This window comes from Crotalus tigris, unplaced genomic scaffold (assembly GCF_016545835.1).
Source record: "Crotalus tigris isolate CLP2741 ecotype Arizona unplaced genomic scaffold, ASM1654583v1 scf7180000019478.12717781048:2074007, whole genome shotgun sequence".
NCBI classification, from domain to species: domain Eukaryota; kingdom Metazoa; phylum Chordata; class Lepidosauria; order Squamata; family Viperidae; genus Crotalus; species Crotalus tigris.
The window spans coordinates 1,749,494-1,764,490 of NW_024097560.1; the positions used below are offsets into that span (position 1 = coordinate 1,749,494).

General features: G+C 60.9%; 3 protein-coding genes across 11 annotated transcripts in view; 2 read left to right on the forward strand and 1 right to left on the reverse strand.

Annotated features, from left to right (window-relative positions):
* Positions 1 to 1,619, forward strand: part of SEZ6L (seizure related 6 homolog like) — a 28,138-nt gene extending 26,519 nt beyond the window's left edge. For all 4 annotated transcript variants that reach the window (XM_039362641.1, XM_039362639.1, XM_039362642.1 and 1 more), the window contains one exon: positions 296 to 1,619. In XM_039362641.1, coding sequence (XP_039218575.1) covers positions 296 to 325 — 30 coding nt within the window. In that variant the 3' untranslated portion in view covers positions 326 to 1,619. The remainder of the gene's footprint in view (positions 1 to 295) is intronic.
* A 1,802-nt stretch (positions 1,620 to 3,421) lies between these two features.
* Positions 3,422 to 9,358, forward strand: ASPHD2 (aspartate beta-hydroxylase domain containing 2). Of its 5 annotated transcripts, XM_039362523.1 has the most exons (5): positions 3,422 to 3,940; positions 4,030 to 4,654; positions 6,263 to 7,439; positions 8,192 to 8,305; positions 8,468 to 9,358. In XM_039362523.1, the coding sequence occupies exons 3-5, from the start codon at positions 6,638 to 6,640 to the stop codon at positions 8,575 to 8,577; spliced, it is 1,026 nt and encodes a 341-aa protein (XP_039218457.1). In that variant the 5' UTR covers positions 3,422 to 3,940; positions 4,030 to 4,654; positions 6,263 to 6,637; the 3' UTR covers positions 8,578 to 9,358. The 5 variants fall into 5 exon arrangements, with proteins under 5 accessions (XP_039218457.1, XP_039218455.1, XP_039218458.1 ...); XM_039362521.1 differs by having other exon boundaries at positions 3,422 to 4,654; XM_039362524.1 differs by having other exon boundaries at positions 3,422 to 4,180.
* An 886-nt stretch (positions 9,359 to 10,244) lies between these two features.
* On the reverse strand, positions 10,245 to 14,982 carry HPS4 (HPS4 biogenesis of lysosomal organelles complex 3 subunit 2). Of its 2 annotated transcripts, XM_039362516.1 has the most exons (13): positions 14,823 to 14,982; positions 14,652 to 14,742; positions 14,411 to 14,554; positions 14,208 to 14,315; positions 13,463 to 13,579; positions 13,224 to 13,318; positions 12,883 to 12,955; positions 12,674 to 12,710; positions 12,451 to 12,571; positions 11,978 to 12,134; positions 11,679 to 11,811; positions 11,464 to 11,572; positions 10,245 to 11,136 (listed from the first exon to the last, which is right to left on the reverse strand). In XM_039362516.1, the coding sequence occupies exons 1-13, from the start codon at positions 14,843 to 14,845 to the stop codon at positions 10,965 to 10,967; spliced, it is 1,380 nt and encodes a 459-aa protein (XP_039218450.1). In that variant the 5' UTR covers positions 14,846 to 14,982; the 3' UTR covers positions 10,245 to 10,964. The 2 variants fall into 2 exon arrangements, with proteins under 2 accessions (XP_039218450.1, XP_039218449.1); XM_039362515.1 differs by having other exon boundaries at positions 12,451 to 12,710.
* Positions 14,983 to 14,997: the final 15 nt, after the last annotated feature.

A 14,997-nucleotide genomic window follows, 5' to 3' on the forward strand; every position in this document is an offset into this window, starting at 1 on the left:
TTAGCCATTCCATTTCCCCAATTTTCTCCTGCGCAGTGAGAGAGAACTGAAAAAATGCAGGGGATTCTACTAAGCCTGTAGCTGGCGGTTCTCCCAAAGGTAACCCAGCAAGGGATGTGCCAGTTGCTCCCTTCTTCAGGTCAGCCTCACAGTCAGATGTGGAGACGCCCCTCTCGGTGCCTTTTTCGCCAAAGTGTTGAATTTAAACTCTCGGGCATTTAAACCCGAGAGCTTCCCTGTAAGAAGGTCATCTGCGAAGATTCGTCAGTGACTGGCGCCATCTCTCTCCCCATAGGAAACCCGGGAATACGAGGTGTCCATCTGAAGCAGCCCCCAACACACACACCGCCTCAACATCTGTCCCCAAAGCCCACTTGGAGACGTGATGGAATCTCCTGAGAGCTGGAACCCGCTGCTCTCCTTTCACTTTCAATCCAGGTGTGCCCACTTCTTCCTCCTCATCTTGGTGGACCCTCCCTCAGTGGTTTCTCAAGTCTCGTGGCAGGTGCTGGGCTCAGGCTTTGCTGGCATGGAGCTGAGCCCGCTCGGCAACACAGCTGCTCCTGCGGCCAGCCACAAGGGACACCCTCGCTCGGTTCATCTTCTGGGTCTTGTGGATGCGTTTTGAAAACCTGTGGCTGAAAACTGAGGCTGCCTCTGGCGAAGGAGTGAGATTTGGCTTGCCTCTGTGGCCAAGTTCCGACCGCTTGGCAGGGCTGCTCTTCTCTTGCCCCCCTCCCAGGCACAGCTGGTGCAACTTCTGCCTCTGCCTGAACTGGGGGCCGGGGGCGGAGGAAGTGGAGCCCTCACGGGAAAACACAGCAGCCCTGGGACTCGGGGGCCACTGGCTGCCGGGGAAGACCCAGAAGCTCAGCCAAGGGAAACCCCTACCAAGGCCTCTCCCCATTTTTATTTTGAGCGTGAGGTATGAACTGCAGCAGCCCCTTAGCCAGGACGAGCGAGGAAGAAGATGCAGCAAGGCGTCTCCTGGCGATGGAGGGGTCTCAGACACGGTCCTTCTGAAGAAAAATATCCTTGGCTGTTGCAACCTCTTGTGTCATCTTGGCCCTGATCAAATGCTGGGTCCATGCAAGCCCCCTCTGCAGAGGAGCACCCCTTGCGAGCTTTGACAAAGGCCACCTCTGGGGTCTCCTGTCAGCCAGGACGGGGAGAGGAGGTGGACTGGGCCATTGTCCCACCAACAGAGTACCCTCTGTCCCAGCCATCCACTCACCAGGAGGCATCAGGAGCCCCCCCCTGAACCTTCCCGCCTTGCGATCCTACAGGTGGCTCAAAATGCAGGGCTGGTGTCCTGCTGGATGCCTCTGCTCTGGGACAAGTCGGGCTTTAAGGAGGAGAAAGGGAAGAAGGGCCAATGGGCTCCGGCTGCTCCTCTTTCCATGGAAACGAGATGAGGACAGAAGACTTTGGCTTGTGGAAGACATGTCCCTCCCTCCCTCCCCTCCCCCCTTGCCCCCCCCGCCTCCTGATCAAGCCCACTCTTGTTATGTGGATGAACTGAAGGAGGCAGATATTTGGCTGATTTATTCCCATCTTTGTAAAAACCGTGAAAATGTAACCATGACAATTTTTTAAACATGTCTGTTTTAGATTAGAAATCCAGGCTGTTGCATCTCTGCAGTTGTGAAGGATTTGGGAGTGTGCGTGTGTGTTTCCCCCTCCTTTTAAAGCATACAGGCCAGACCCCTCTTCCTCCCCCTCCCACGAGAGTGTGTTGTGGTTTGCAAAGGCTGGGAAAGGTGGTGGGCCAAAAAACAAACGTACACAACTTCTCTCCTCTTTTTATAAGTGTGATGGGATTAAATATTTTTGAAGATGACACAACCTCTTTGGACAGGGCCAGCGTCGAATAAGGCCACCGTCGACGGTGCTGGGTCTTCAAGTGAGCACGAATGCGCTTTCAGTGCTTGTGGCAGTCCTAACAGCGGGATTGTCGACACCTAACAGCTTGGGTGTTTTTGAGCCAGTGTGAAGACACAGCAACAACACGGCTTCTCAGCTGTGATCTTTTCCTCTTTAGCAGGAAACCCAAACCTCGCAGCCGCCAGCCGTTCAGGGCTTCCTTGTCCTAATGATGCAAAATCTATGCAGGGTCACGGACTTTCTCACGTGGACACGCAAGATAGGAGGCCACGTGCACCTTGCCTTGCTGGTTTAGATCAAGCTGAGTCTAACTGGGGATACTGGCAAAGAAGCAGGGCCCCCAAACCCTGGATTGGAAGGGCCGTGGGGCCAAGGGGGCTTGCCACGGAGGAAAGAGGGGAAACTGCCTGCTTTTTTCCAACTGGGAAGGGTCTTCTGAGGAGCTTTCGGAGGGGGGTCAGGAACCCCCTGCTGCCTGACCCTTCCAAATGACACGTCCAGCAGGGTCAGTTGGCACTGCCTTCATCCCAGTGCAGTTCTGCCTGGGTGCTCTCCAATGCTCTTGCCCCCTCCTTGGCTAGGATGGCTGGAACGGCTGGGGGGAGAAGAGAGCCCCAGGCCGCTGTAGGGAGGAGCCAAGAGCAGGCACAGGCTGAGAGCCACCCCGCCTGGGAGCAGCTGAGATGCTAGTGGGCACTTTCTCAGTCTGACAGCGGAACAGAAAAGAACAGCTGGGGGAACACCACCCCCTCACTCTGGGGGGCCAGTTTGCTCGAACTGCCTGCTCTGCAAGGCCTCAATTGAAGCCCCCCCTGCAGTTCCCCCTGCTGCACTTGGCTTCAGGAGAGGGGGCCCTCAAATATCCCGACAGGAAGCCCACCATGTCTTCAGCCACTCTGACTGGGACTCTGGGGGCTGGGTGGGAGGGAGGGAGGGATTTCCTGCTGCTCCCCATGCCGGAGCAGAGGGATTAGTGCTGCCTCTGACCAAAGGAAGCAGCAGCCCCCCCCCCCATTCCAGCCTGAGTGCTCAGGAGGCCACATGGGAGCCTCTCATTGGCCACTGGTTGGAGGCCTGGGAGCAGGGTGCTCCTCTCCATCCGCATTCCCCTTTGGGATATTGGTTGCATGGAGGCCCCCCCCCCACCTTGGCTTTCTCCATCTTATTCCTTTCAGCAATCATCCTGGGGAGGACAGAAACCCCGATAACCAAGAGATAGAAATGGGGGGGGGACTCCACCATGGCTTTTTGCTGTTGAGCATCTTCTGGATCTTTGTGGCTAAATCCTGCAGGAAGAACTTCGCACTGAGGATTATGGGCCCACCCTCTCTGTGATAGGATGGACTACACTTCCCATCATGTGTTTCATAGCCTCCAGATGAGACTTGGAAAACCACAGTACAATTTGGGCTAATTGGCCCTCAAGGAACAGAGGCTCCTGCCAGCCAGGCCTGTAACAGAGTCCTCTCCCCCCCCCACCATGGAGACCAGCAAGCAACCCCAATCTCCCCCGTCCCCACCCTCCGCATGGGAGAAACCCTCCTCGGCTGCTGCAGGACGAGAGACGGTTTGGATGGTGGACTGCAGCTGCTCGCTGGCTGAGAACCACGGGCAAGAGGGCATGCATTGCTCTGCATGCTTCTCCAGCTAAATGCTGGGATGTGCCCCCCTCCCCCAAGCTGGAATACAGATTTCAGATTTGCCTCCTTATTATTCCTGAGTAACCGCATCAAGAGGCTGGCCTGCCGCCAGCTAAGAATTGGCCACCTTGCAGAATTTAGTGCCATTTGAGATGTTGCAACACCAGAGGAACCAGAGACTCAAAGGCCAAGGAAGGGTCGGACCCAGGAAAGAGGAAAGAGTTTGCCGACCCCCGCAGGAGTTCAACAGGTGCCCCACCCACTTCCGGAAAGGGCCGAGAGGGCCTCTTCATTTCTTCCGTACAGGTCAGCGTGGAAGGCACTCTGTGCGCGCTCCGTGGCATTCTTGTTTGAACCCTCGCGTGTTCTGGGCACGAACGCTGCCACTCCACTTCCGCGGTCAGGTTCGGCTCAAGGTAGGTAGTCCTGCTAAGGTCGGACTTCAAACCGCGGACCACCAGCCGGTCTGTTCGTTTTATTCCAGCCAATAATGCCGTTATCTCAGCTGCAGCGCTGGCCTTAACGCGAAGCTCCACCAAGAGGTCCCAACCGCCCCCTCGTTTGGGGCGCTCCCCGGAGACGCTCCGCGCCTTCGGCTTTCCGGGACAACCACACGCTCTCATAGCAGATCCGCGCCCGTTTGAAGAGGCGGGCAGGTGGGTAACGTTGCCCGTGGGGACCTCGCCTTACCCGCAGGGCGCCCCGCTCCTTCCTCCCGCACCGACGCGCGTCGCGACCCCCGGCTGCTGCTGGGCTGTCGGGTGTGCTCCAAAGGGGACCCCGGCTCCCTCGGGGGGGCCAAGCCCAGCCGGCTCCGCCGACCCCGCACGAGGCGGCAAGACGTGCGAAGCTCCCGGACGCGGCGGCGTCAGCACCCTCGTCAGCTGGGCAGCGCGCGAGCCCCTCTTGGCTGCTGCCGGCCAGGGCTGCCCACGTGGCGGCGGCGGCGGCGGTTGTTGCGCCACGGAAGCGGGCTCCCTCCCGGCGGAAGAAGCGCGCCGCGCCCGCAGACACCCTCCACACTCCCGGGGCTGGCCAGGACGCGCGGCGGCGGCCCTCCCCGGCGGGGCCGGACGGGCTGCTGGTAGTTGTGGTCGGCGCCGGCGACGGGCGAGCGGAACCGGCTGCAGGTTAGGCGGGCAGGCGCGTTCAAGGGACCGGACGGGAGGGGAGGGGGCGGGAGAGGGCGCCCCGGGAGAGGGTCTCCTGCAAGGAGGCGGCGCGTGGCGAGGGTACCCGGGACACGTCGGCCACTTGCCCCGCGGGGGCGCCCCTGTCCGGCTGGGACCCGGAGGGCTTCCGCCTGTCTTGGCCCTTACCCCGCCGGGCGGGGCGAAAGGGGGGGGGGCTCCTCGCGGCAGGGAAGCGTTCGCCACATGCGCAGGGGCACGCCTGTCTTGGCTGCGGGGTAGCGGCGTGGGCGGCTGGCTCCCTGGGCCGGAAGGGCCTTTGCCGCAGGCCCGGCGGCGGGGCTGGGAGTCCGGCCGGGGGCGCCCGGGACCCCTTATACGCCGCGGCGGAGCTGCCCTCCCGGCCTGCTAGATTTCCCTGCAAGCCGGGAAGCCCCCGCGATCTGGCGCCCGCGTTACATAAGGCTGCTTCCGCGCGGGAGGCCCCGGGCGGCAGCCCTAAGACACTGAGCCCCCTCCGGGAAAAAGACCCCCAACTGGGGCAAGGAAAGCCAAAGGTTGGGTCAAAACTGCAAGCTTGGGGGTTCAGCGTTGGACCCGTTTGCCCAGGGTACTAGCGATTGCAGGTGGGGGGGGGGGGCTGCCTTGCTACCTTCCTTAAGGGGTCCCGTCCAGGCCATTTCGCCCAGGCAGAGGTTGGCATTCGCGTCTGGCTCTCAGGAAGAATTAGGACGCTTTCCCCAGCACGGCTTTTTGCCGTCCCTCTTGGCTCTGCCCTGGCTTGTGCTGCCCGGATCCTGCTGTTTGTGGAGGGTGCTTCACGCTTGAATCTTTGAGGAAGGGCCCCTCTGGTGGAGGGCACCCCCGCCCCGTCTAGGGCAGAGATGGTCCCAGAAGAGGGTCTTTCTCTCCCTGCTGCAGAGGGGGTCCCAAGTGGGCGCCTGGGCGCTGCCTCGGAGGTTAGTCCCTTTCCCAGCTGTTGTTGAGCTGCAGTTCCGGGAAGGCAGCCCCGGATGGGACACCGGAAGGTTGCTCCTTTCACCAAAGCAGAGATGGGTGGCACAGCTCCACCTCTGGCTCAGGTAAAGGTGCTGCAAGCCCTGGGTATGACAAGCCACATCTGGGCCACCTTTGGGTGCAGACCCTTTAGAGTTGGTGACTCACCAGCTTCTTGATCCCTAACAAATTGCTGCCTTGGTGCTAAGTGGGTGGAACACTGTGGAGGTGCAGGCAGGCAGCTGGGCGGCTCAGAAACCAGCTTCTGCCTGCCCTGTGGAAGCGCTGCCTCTGCTGCACCTGGTGGGTTCCCTTCCAGGGCCATCTACTCAGGCCTAGAAGGCTGCTGGGTGTGACCCTCCGCCCACTGGGGAAGGAGGCAGCCCCTGCTAACCAAAGCCGGGACTGGAAAAGGGCTTCTTTGCTTCCAGCCTGGCATGGTATGCAGACTCTTGCCTTGCACCCCAAACCTGGGGAGATCAAAGGATTGCTTGGTTCCGTAAGGTTCAGGAATTGGGGCGCCTCTTTGGGGCACCAGGTGATGGGTGAGGGTGGGCTGATGGAGCAGGCAGGAAGCCCCCTCCCCAGTGCCCCTATGTGTTCTCCTTTCAGGCTGTCCAAGATCAAGGCAGAGGCTGGATTGCAGCAGCCGCTTCGTTTGGAGACCCAGGAGGAGGGAGGAAGAGGAGGATGATCTTTGAGGGGAGGGCTGAGCAGCAGTTCCCCCCCTTGAGAGACAGGATGCCACCATGGGAAACCCCTTTGGTGGGTCAGGAGCCCGGGTCCTCAGTGGGACCAGTCTCACGGGCCACCTTGCGCTGGGCGCTTGGCAGCCAGACTCCCAGGAACTCTTTCACCGCATGATTGGTCCTTCTTTGATGGGTGAAGCTGCCCAGGTCCAGCCCAGCTTTTCCTGTTGAACTTCTTCTTGGGCCCCCGTGTGAAGCAGGCGCCTCAGTCGCGAGGCTTTGCACAGCTGCTGCCAAGATGTCTCTGGAGGGGCTGATGTGCTGCCGTGGGTCCCTCGACTGGCTGAGGGAGTTCATCGGCTCCACCATCCAGTCGGTACGGGACTGTGACCCTCCTGCACTCAGCACCCTAGCCGTCCTGCTGGCCCTCTTTGTCTGGTACTGCTACCACGTTGGACGGGAGCAGCAGCCCCGGCCCTACGCCACGCTCCCGGGGGGCCTGGAGGTGGCTGGCCTGCAGAATGGCTTCAGCCACTGCCGCTCCCCTGAGTGCGTGCGCTGCACCCACAGTGACGGGTTGAACCAGAAGCTCTACCACAACCTCCAGGAGTATGCCAAGCGGTACTCGTGGGCGGGCATGGGCCGGATCCACAAGGGCATCCGCGAGCAGGGCCGCTACCTGGCCAGCCGCCCGTCCATCCAACGGCCAGAGGTCTTCTTCCTGCCTGACTTGCCCACCGCCCCGTACTTCTCCCGGGAGGCGCAAAAACACGACGTGGAGCTGTTGGAGCGCAACTTCCAGACCATCCTGTGCGAGTTCGAATCCCTCTACAAGGCCTTCTCCAACTGCAGCCTGCCAGATGGATGGAAAGTCAACAGCACGCCCAGCGGCGAGTGGCTGACCTTCTACCTGGTCAACCAGGGTGCCTGCGTGCCCCGGAACTGTCGGAGGTGTCCTCGGACATACCGCTTGCTGGGAAGCCTCCGCACCTGCGTGGGCAGCAACGTGTTTGGCAACGCCTGCATCTCTGTGCTGAGCCCTGGCACCGTCATCACTGAGCACTACGGGCCGACCAACATCCGTGTGCGCTGCCATCTGGGTAGGTTCTTCAGCCCCTCCCCCCACTTCCTGGCTAATGTTCTGGCAAGCGAGGTGCCCAGCATGAGCCCAGAGCGGCCTTGAGCTAGTCAGCAAGGATTTTGGCCAAGCATCCCTTAGAGGCTTGAGTTGCCCTGTGCTGCCTTTGCGCTAGAATTCTGCCTGCTTAGACAATGCCTTGCAGATGTGGGGGCTGCATTAGGGAAAGGAGTTTTGTCTGGCTCCTGGCGCCATGTTCCCAGCAGCCAGAATCTTCCAAGATTGTCTGAAAGGGCAGTGAGCAAATAGTGGTGGTAGAAATCAGGTTCTCTGCATGAGATATCTATGCCTTCCCAAGTTGCATCAGGATTCAAAAGACCCAGTAAAGGTTCATTTGCATGGCTGGCACAAGCTTGCTCCCATACCAGTCTGGGCAGCTGCCATGGCAACAGCAACCGTGCCCTGATCTGTATTCTGCCAGGCAGCCACCCGAGACACAGGCCTTTGGCTAACTTGGGTTGTCTTGAGCTGCCTGTCAACTCCTCCCTGTTGGGGAGCAGGCGCTAGAGATGCAATTGTGTGCATGTGTGTATGTGTTTGCTTCTCCTTGTGACCAGCTAGGAGGATAAAGGCTTTGGATAAGGCGAGTCTTTGGGCGATCTGTAGGTGGGGGCTGAGATAGTGGAGGAGCAGCTCCTTGGGCCGGGGGGGGGGGGCTCAGCTGATGCCTCCCTGGCCCTCCCTTCCTCTCTCCCTTCCTTTCCCCCTTTGCAGGTTTGAAGACACCCAGCAGCTGTGAGCTAGTGGTGGGAGGCGAGCCCCAGTGCTGGGCTGAGGGACGCTGCCTGATTTTTGACGATTCCTTCCTGCACACAGCCTACCATGGAGGCAAGTCTGAGCCCCCCTGAACTAAAGGCAGCACTGTGCAGCAGACACTCGGGCTACCTGCAGGAGAGGTGCCCCAGGTGAACCGATCCTGGGAATCCTCTCTGTGCCCGGCCCCTGGGACTGGGGGCACTCTGGACCAACCTCCTGTCTCTGCCCCTCCAGGATCCCCGGAAGAAGGACCACGGGCGGTGTTCATGGTAGACCTCTGGCACCCCAACGTTGCTGCGGCTGAGCGCCAGGCCCTCGATTTTATTTTCGCTCCTGGGCGGTGAGGTGGTGCTCCTTTCCGGAGCAGGTTCCGTGTCTGCAGAGGGGGGGCTGCCCTCCCGCCTGACCCACGGCTAATGTGGCACCAGACTTGGCACCCAGGCCTTTTCGCCTTGCAACCTCCTCCCAAGGGCCATTTTGCTTGGGGCTGGGCTGCCCCTTTTTCCTGTGATGAGGCCAAATGCTGCTGTAGTGTCCGTCCACCTTGCTACTTATGTGTCGCTGTGGCCAGAACTTTGCATCCGCCAATCCTTGGAGGCGTTGATGAACCTAGTTGTGCCAATCTCTCTTGTGTTCATCCTCAGAAGGCAAACCGCCCGTCACCCATCCTCACTGAAGCTTCAGAAACCACAGTGGGCCTCCCCAGACCGGATCCTTATTTGCTCCCCTGGAACAAGAACAACCCCCGCCTCGCCTCCCTTGACAGGAGTGAAGGCAAAGCAGGGCAACCAAAGGCTGGGGGGGGGGGGATGGCCAAGCCCCCCCCCCCTTTTCTCAAGCTCTGCTACTTTGTGCCTTGTTTGGGGTGCTCCTGCATCCTTTGCACACCAGTGGGGGGAGGGGCTGCCGTGGGCTCTTCCCACAGAGTGGCAAGCAGGCAACAGGAGGAGGGGGCTTTCTGGCCTTCTTGGGGGCGGAAGCTGAAAACAAGCCAGCCCCAACTGGGTGCATCGAGAGGCAAAGTCATTCTGGTGAGATTCTGCCCCTCACCCGCAATGGGGGGGGGCACAGCAGCCCTGTGGCTTGGCCAAGGCCAGGACTTTTCAATAAAACACTCGTGCTCAATTCCGGGGTTTTTTCTTGTGGCTGATGCTGGTCACACTTAAGACTCTGGGGGCCCAGGCTTTTGCCCTCGGAAGGGGCAGCCCTCTTCCCCTGGTGGGAAGAGGCAGGGGAGCCCCGGGCAGCAGAGTTCTCCTCTGTGCTAGGATCCAAGGATCGTCCCAGGGCTCTTTGAGGCCAGAGCTCACCCACCCCTGGCCCCCGGCCGAGCAGGCTGCAGCAGGCAGGTGCCGAGCACAGATCAGGCAGGGAGCCTTGGGGGTCCCCCAGTGACATCCCTCTGGAACCCTCAACCCCAGAGAGCGGGAGGGAGCGCAACCCATGCCGGAAGTTGCAGCCCAGTTCCAGTAGCTATAAGGATGCTCCCCCTTCTGAGAGCTCCTATTGTTCCTAGTGTAGGAGGGTGCAACTCCTATTGCAAACTCACTGCAGGACTCGATCGAGTGGGGCTCAACTTTTGGGGGGTGGGAAATTGGCAGGTCAATCCCCAGAAATTGGGGTCTCGGGGGCAACAGGAGTGGAAGCCGTGCAAGTCACGAGTCCAGGATGAGCTTCCAACGGCTCCTGCACAGGCTGCCTTGCTGGCTGGGGCTGACAGACGGCCTGTGCACAGACGCCAGCCGAGGCTCTTCTGCAGCAACTGCGAGCACAGAGGGTATTTCCCCTCAGTGCCTCTGTTGCTATGCAAACATTCCTGCCTGGCTGAAAACACAGCTGCCCACGGCTCCCCCCCCATGGCGAGCTCCCTCCCTCCCTCCCTCCCAGGGCCGTAGGTTCTCCTGCTAGAGGTTGGGCTTCTGTCGGGGACCCAGAGCTGGGCAGAAACAGCAGCTGGGGATCAAGAGCACAGGATGGGCCCTCGTTACCAATGCACGCTGGGAGAGCCACAGAGCAGAAGTTGGCAGCTTTATTCTGGGCTGAAGGCTGCATCTGAACCCAGACCCCTGTTTACCCCCCACCCTTCGCTGCTTTTCCACAGAACAAACATTTCCAGAGAATCCAGAACAGGGGGGAGCCCCAGAGGAGTCCATCTCAGTGCAGGAGAAGGGGCTGGAATAGGAAATAGGAAAGCCTGGAAGAGTGCCAGCAGCAACGTGGGTGAAGGCTCCCGAGTGCCACCTTCTGCCATTCAGAAAGCACCTTCCAGAGAGACTGGAGGAACGCCCTCAACTGCTGCAGCTCCCCCCCCTCCTCTTCTGGCAGGGGGAGCAGCAGTCGTGCTCTGCCCTGGAGCCAAGTCACTTTTCAAAGGCTCTGCCAGTGCCAGAGCCCCTCTCTTTTCCCAAGCCTGAAGGGGGCCCGGAAGGCACTGGGGAGGGTGGAGGGGCGGAGAGAGTCCCACCAGAGCGCTTTCCCCACCTGAAGATGGGAACAACCCAGGGCAGGCAAGACCCGAGATGAGGCTGCAGCTGAACTGCTGCTCGCTTTGGCTAAGAGGCCGCGGCTTCTTCAGGCAGAGCCACCAGCGGGCACACCTGGGGGAGATGTGGCAAGGAGTCGGTGGGCCAAGTGCATTCGGCAGGGCTCAAAAGCCTCTGCGCCAAAACGGAGGCAGTCCTGGATGGGTGTGGAGTCCACCGAGATCTGCACCAGGAGCGCATCTCCAGCTTCAGAGCAGGTTCACCCCATGCTTGAGCAGCTTCAGCCTGGCCTTGCCGGGCAGACCGACAATGCTGTCCCGAGGGTTGGGCACCCCTGAGTTGTAGGGCGGTGAACCCCTCTGCTGATAGTAGCTCTCCTGGACGGTGTTCCGGCAGCCATAGACAGCCGTGGCGGCGTTTCTGAAAGAGATCGACAGACGGGAAGAGACTCTTTTGTGCTGGGGGAGTTGTGCAGAAAACAGTGGCGGAGCTTATTACAGCAACTGTGCCAACCACACACTTGAGCAGCAACTGCCTGGCAAGAGAGCTGGGTGAAATCAAAGCAGAGAGTTGTGACTGCATTGGTCTGCTAGATGGAGGGAAGCACCAATCCTCTGCCATCGCTTCTGCTTCTGTGCACCACGGAGAGCAGGTGGACTAACGGTGGGAGGCAGCATGCCGTGGTCTAGTAAGATCTCACCCAAATTGCATGGGCCACGGCCCCCTCTGCCCTCAGCCCAGCTTTACCTGAGTGTCAGTTCAGAGGCTGTGGGCAGCTGCTCAAAGGTGGCGTGGATCAGGCCGGTGGCTTGCAGGAAGAGCTGGTCCTCAGGGCTCGTGGTCTGCAGGACGTTGGCTGAAGGGACAAGTCGCGCCATCAATGAAAACGACGCTGGGGCAGGAGAGGGAAGGCTGCCCTCCATCTTGGCCAGAGGCTGCCTCCCGGCCCTTCCCGCACTCACTGGTGAGGATGTTCTGGACGGCGTCATAGTGGGCAAAGTTGTAGGTGCTCCTGGATGAGGTGAGGGGGCCCTTGGGAAGGGTCTCTGCCAGGTGGACCTCCAGGCCGTTCAGGGAGGCAAGGCTGCTGTGATACTGCGAGTTGGGGGGGGGGAGAAATATTTGTGGGAGGCCCCCTCCTCCAATTGTCCCGTTTGGGAAGCTGCCTCCAGGAGCCTGCCGCAGAGAGGGTCCTGGAGGGCAGGGAAGCCGGCTGCCCTCAGAGCCTCGAGTGAGTTGGGGAGGTGCACGCTCTCCTTACCACGTCCTCCATGAGGTCTGCGGAGCTCACCAAGGGGTCTTCGGCCAGGAGGACCAGCACCAGGCCCCGGATGTGGTGAACGTACAAGGCCATCCTCACCAAGTGGGCTACATCTGCCCCTCCTGCGGGAATCTCACTGCCTTTGCTCTGGGACCCCCTGTGGAGGCAGAGCAAGATAGCTGGGCTGGCCTGACACCCCCTGCCCTATCTCCATCTGCTTCCCCTGGAAGCTCAGGCTCCCTGCCAGCCCTGGAGAGTGGTGGGCTGTCTGGACAGAAGGACTGCCCAAACTGATTCCTGCCCATCCCATTAGAAGGCGGTTGGGCCGTCTGGACTGGCACAGGGAGGCCAGAGGGCACCTGTGTTGGTAACACAAGTGAAAGTGAGGCTGGGAATCTCCTCAGAGAGCCTGACAAAGTCACCGGAGCCAGCCCGGACGCAGCCCGGAGGGACCGTCACAATTCTGGCCTTACCTGGTCATCCATTCCACAGGCAGTTCCTGCAGAGCGGTTGCTTCGTCCTCCAAGAGGTAAACAGGTATGACACAGACCCCCGGCGGCAAACTTGTTGGCCCAAAGGTGGTCAGGGAACCACCTAAAGAGCAATTTAGAATCCTCAGGGGCTCAGGAGGAGCTTGGCAAGTGGGTAGTGGGGCCTGGGGTGCCCAAAGGAGCCATGCCCAGCCTCCCAGCTTACCCTCTTTGAGCTGCGCTGCCCCCTTTTCCATCCCACTCTAGAATGGAAGCAGAGAGTTAGCCAGGTGATACCAAATTGCAAAAAAGTTTATCTTTCTCAGACTAGGATTATTTCATGGCCGCCCCCCCCCCAAAGATTATTACACCAGAACCATCCAAGGGATGTTGGTACATTTTCTCCCCCCCCCCCAAGGCAGAGCTACAACTTACACCTCCATCCTCCTTTCCCTTCTGCAGCAGAACTCTGGCGGTGAGCTCAGGTGGCAGCTGTGTACTGACCACCCTGCATGGGGAAAGAAAGGAGTGGTCACCCAGGGGGGTCTCACTCGGTTATAAACCCCGATCCCAGAAGAATGAGGCCCATCTAAGAGTACAAGAAGGCCCTTGCCCACTCTGCCACCCGGAGGCCTTCACGTTGGAGTGGGCATATGGGGTAGAGGTGGTCTGATACACAGCAGTGGTGAAGCTGACTGTATTCGGGGTTGTTTAGCAAGGGCCAGTGGGGGAGACCCTAAGTCTCAAGGCTGGCCCCCTGCTCCCCAGATACTCACAGGCCTCTGTAGAGGATGCAGCCGGCCAGCACGTGGCGAGAACGCTGGCAGCTCTGCAGGATGAGGGCAGCTTTCAACAAGAGCAAAGGGTCCACCTGTCAGGGAGGAGGAAGCCAGAGCAAATGACCTTTCTAGGCGCCTCGGGACAGCCAAAGGGTCCCACCCGGCCCTTTCTACTTTCCACCCAGTGCCCTAAGAGAGTGCAGGAAGTAACAGGCCCCAGCCCTCCCGGGAGGCACCTTGGTTTTGTCTAAGGCCCAGAGGGAGTTAAAAACCCGGTGAAGGTCACTGGAGCTTTGCTGCAGGTGGTTCACATACAGTTCCCACTCCCGGTCCAGATCCTCCGGTGAGCGGTCCTGGGAAGGACAAAGAGCAGAGGACAACTCAAGTGACCAGCTGCCCAAACCCACTGGCTGTGCAGAAACGCCCTCCTTTGGGAGGGGCATTCCTTTGGGGATGGAGCAGAGGGAGACGCTTGTGGCTGGAATGAACCACAAACTGATACAAGGCTGAGCACAACTGCCAGGATCTTTTCCAAACTGCTCCCCTGGCTGGTGGGGCAACTGACACCCTGAGGCTTAAAAACATCCCTGGATGTCTCCCAGGGCTACACGTGGCTTGCACTCAGGTGATTGCTATGCTACAGCCGAGCTCTCACGCTGCTGCTTCACAGAGTTATGATAGGGGACGGTTGCGTAGACCCACCTGATGGTGGCTGGGTGTCACTTGCCACCAGCCGCTGCCCCTCAGCAGCAGGCCAGCCCAGCTCAGGGGAGCCAGAAGGGGCACTCAGCAGGTGGGGCGGTGGGCTGCACTGATAAATGGCAAAGGTAGGTGCTCCCCAGGGGAAAGAGCAAAGCGCCCCCAGCCCTCGTGAATCCCGCAGGTCGTCCCCCAGGGATGCCACCCTCTGCAGAGTGCAGTAGCCCAGCATCTCCAGCTGAGGGGGAGGGGAGGGGAGTGAATGTGCAGCCTCCCACCCACCAGGTAGGCTCGAGAAGCCGGCCCGTTGTAGAAGCGGAAGAGGCCGACCAGCCGCTCTAGGAGCCGCCTGCAGCTGAGGTCCGAGAGGTCGGCGGTGCAGCCCAGAACCTGCAGGAGAGAAGGACGAGGATGGGCCGGATGGGACCCGCACCGGTCCTCTCCCATCAGGGCCGGAAGCGAAGGGCGATCGCGTCCCCACTCACCCACAAGTAGGTGCCCTGCGCTTCCAGCGCGAACTTGAGCCTCCGCAGCCGGATGAGGCCCGGCGGGGAGCCGGAGATCTCCAGGGCGCAGCGGGCCACGCCGGCGATCTGTCCGCACAGCAGCTCCTGCTCGTCGCGGGGCGCCTGCAAGGTAGGAGGGGCGGCGGCGGTGGGGCTGCCGAAGGACCCGGGGGGGAGGGGGAGGGGGGCCCGCCCGGGACGGGGGGCCACGCGGGGATACCTGGCGCGGGTGGAAGCAGCAGATCCCGGCGCGGGTGGGGTCGCCTTCGCCCCTCACTTTCGCGGCGTCGTAGAGGAAGAAGCAGCGCCACCTGCGGGGACAGCGGAGGGGGGCGGGGGTCAGCGGAGGGGGGGGCAGAGGGACGGAGGGCAGGGGGCGGGGGGGTCGTACCAGGCGGGGGGAGCGGCGGCCATTCTGGGCTCTCGGCGCCTCCGCAGCGGGACCTACAGGCGGGAAGAGGGGAGGGCGCGGGGGATCGGCGGGGGGGGCTGCAGTCTCCGGCCCCTGCGCGGCTCTCTGCCCGTGCTCAGAGGCGCCCTCGGCAGCCGGGCGCGGAGAGGCCAGC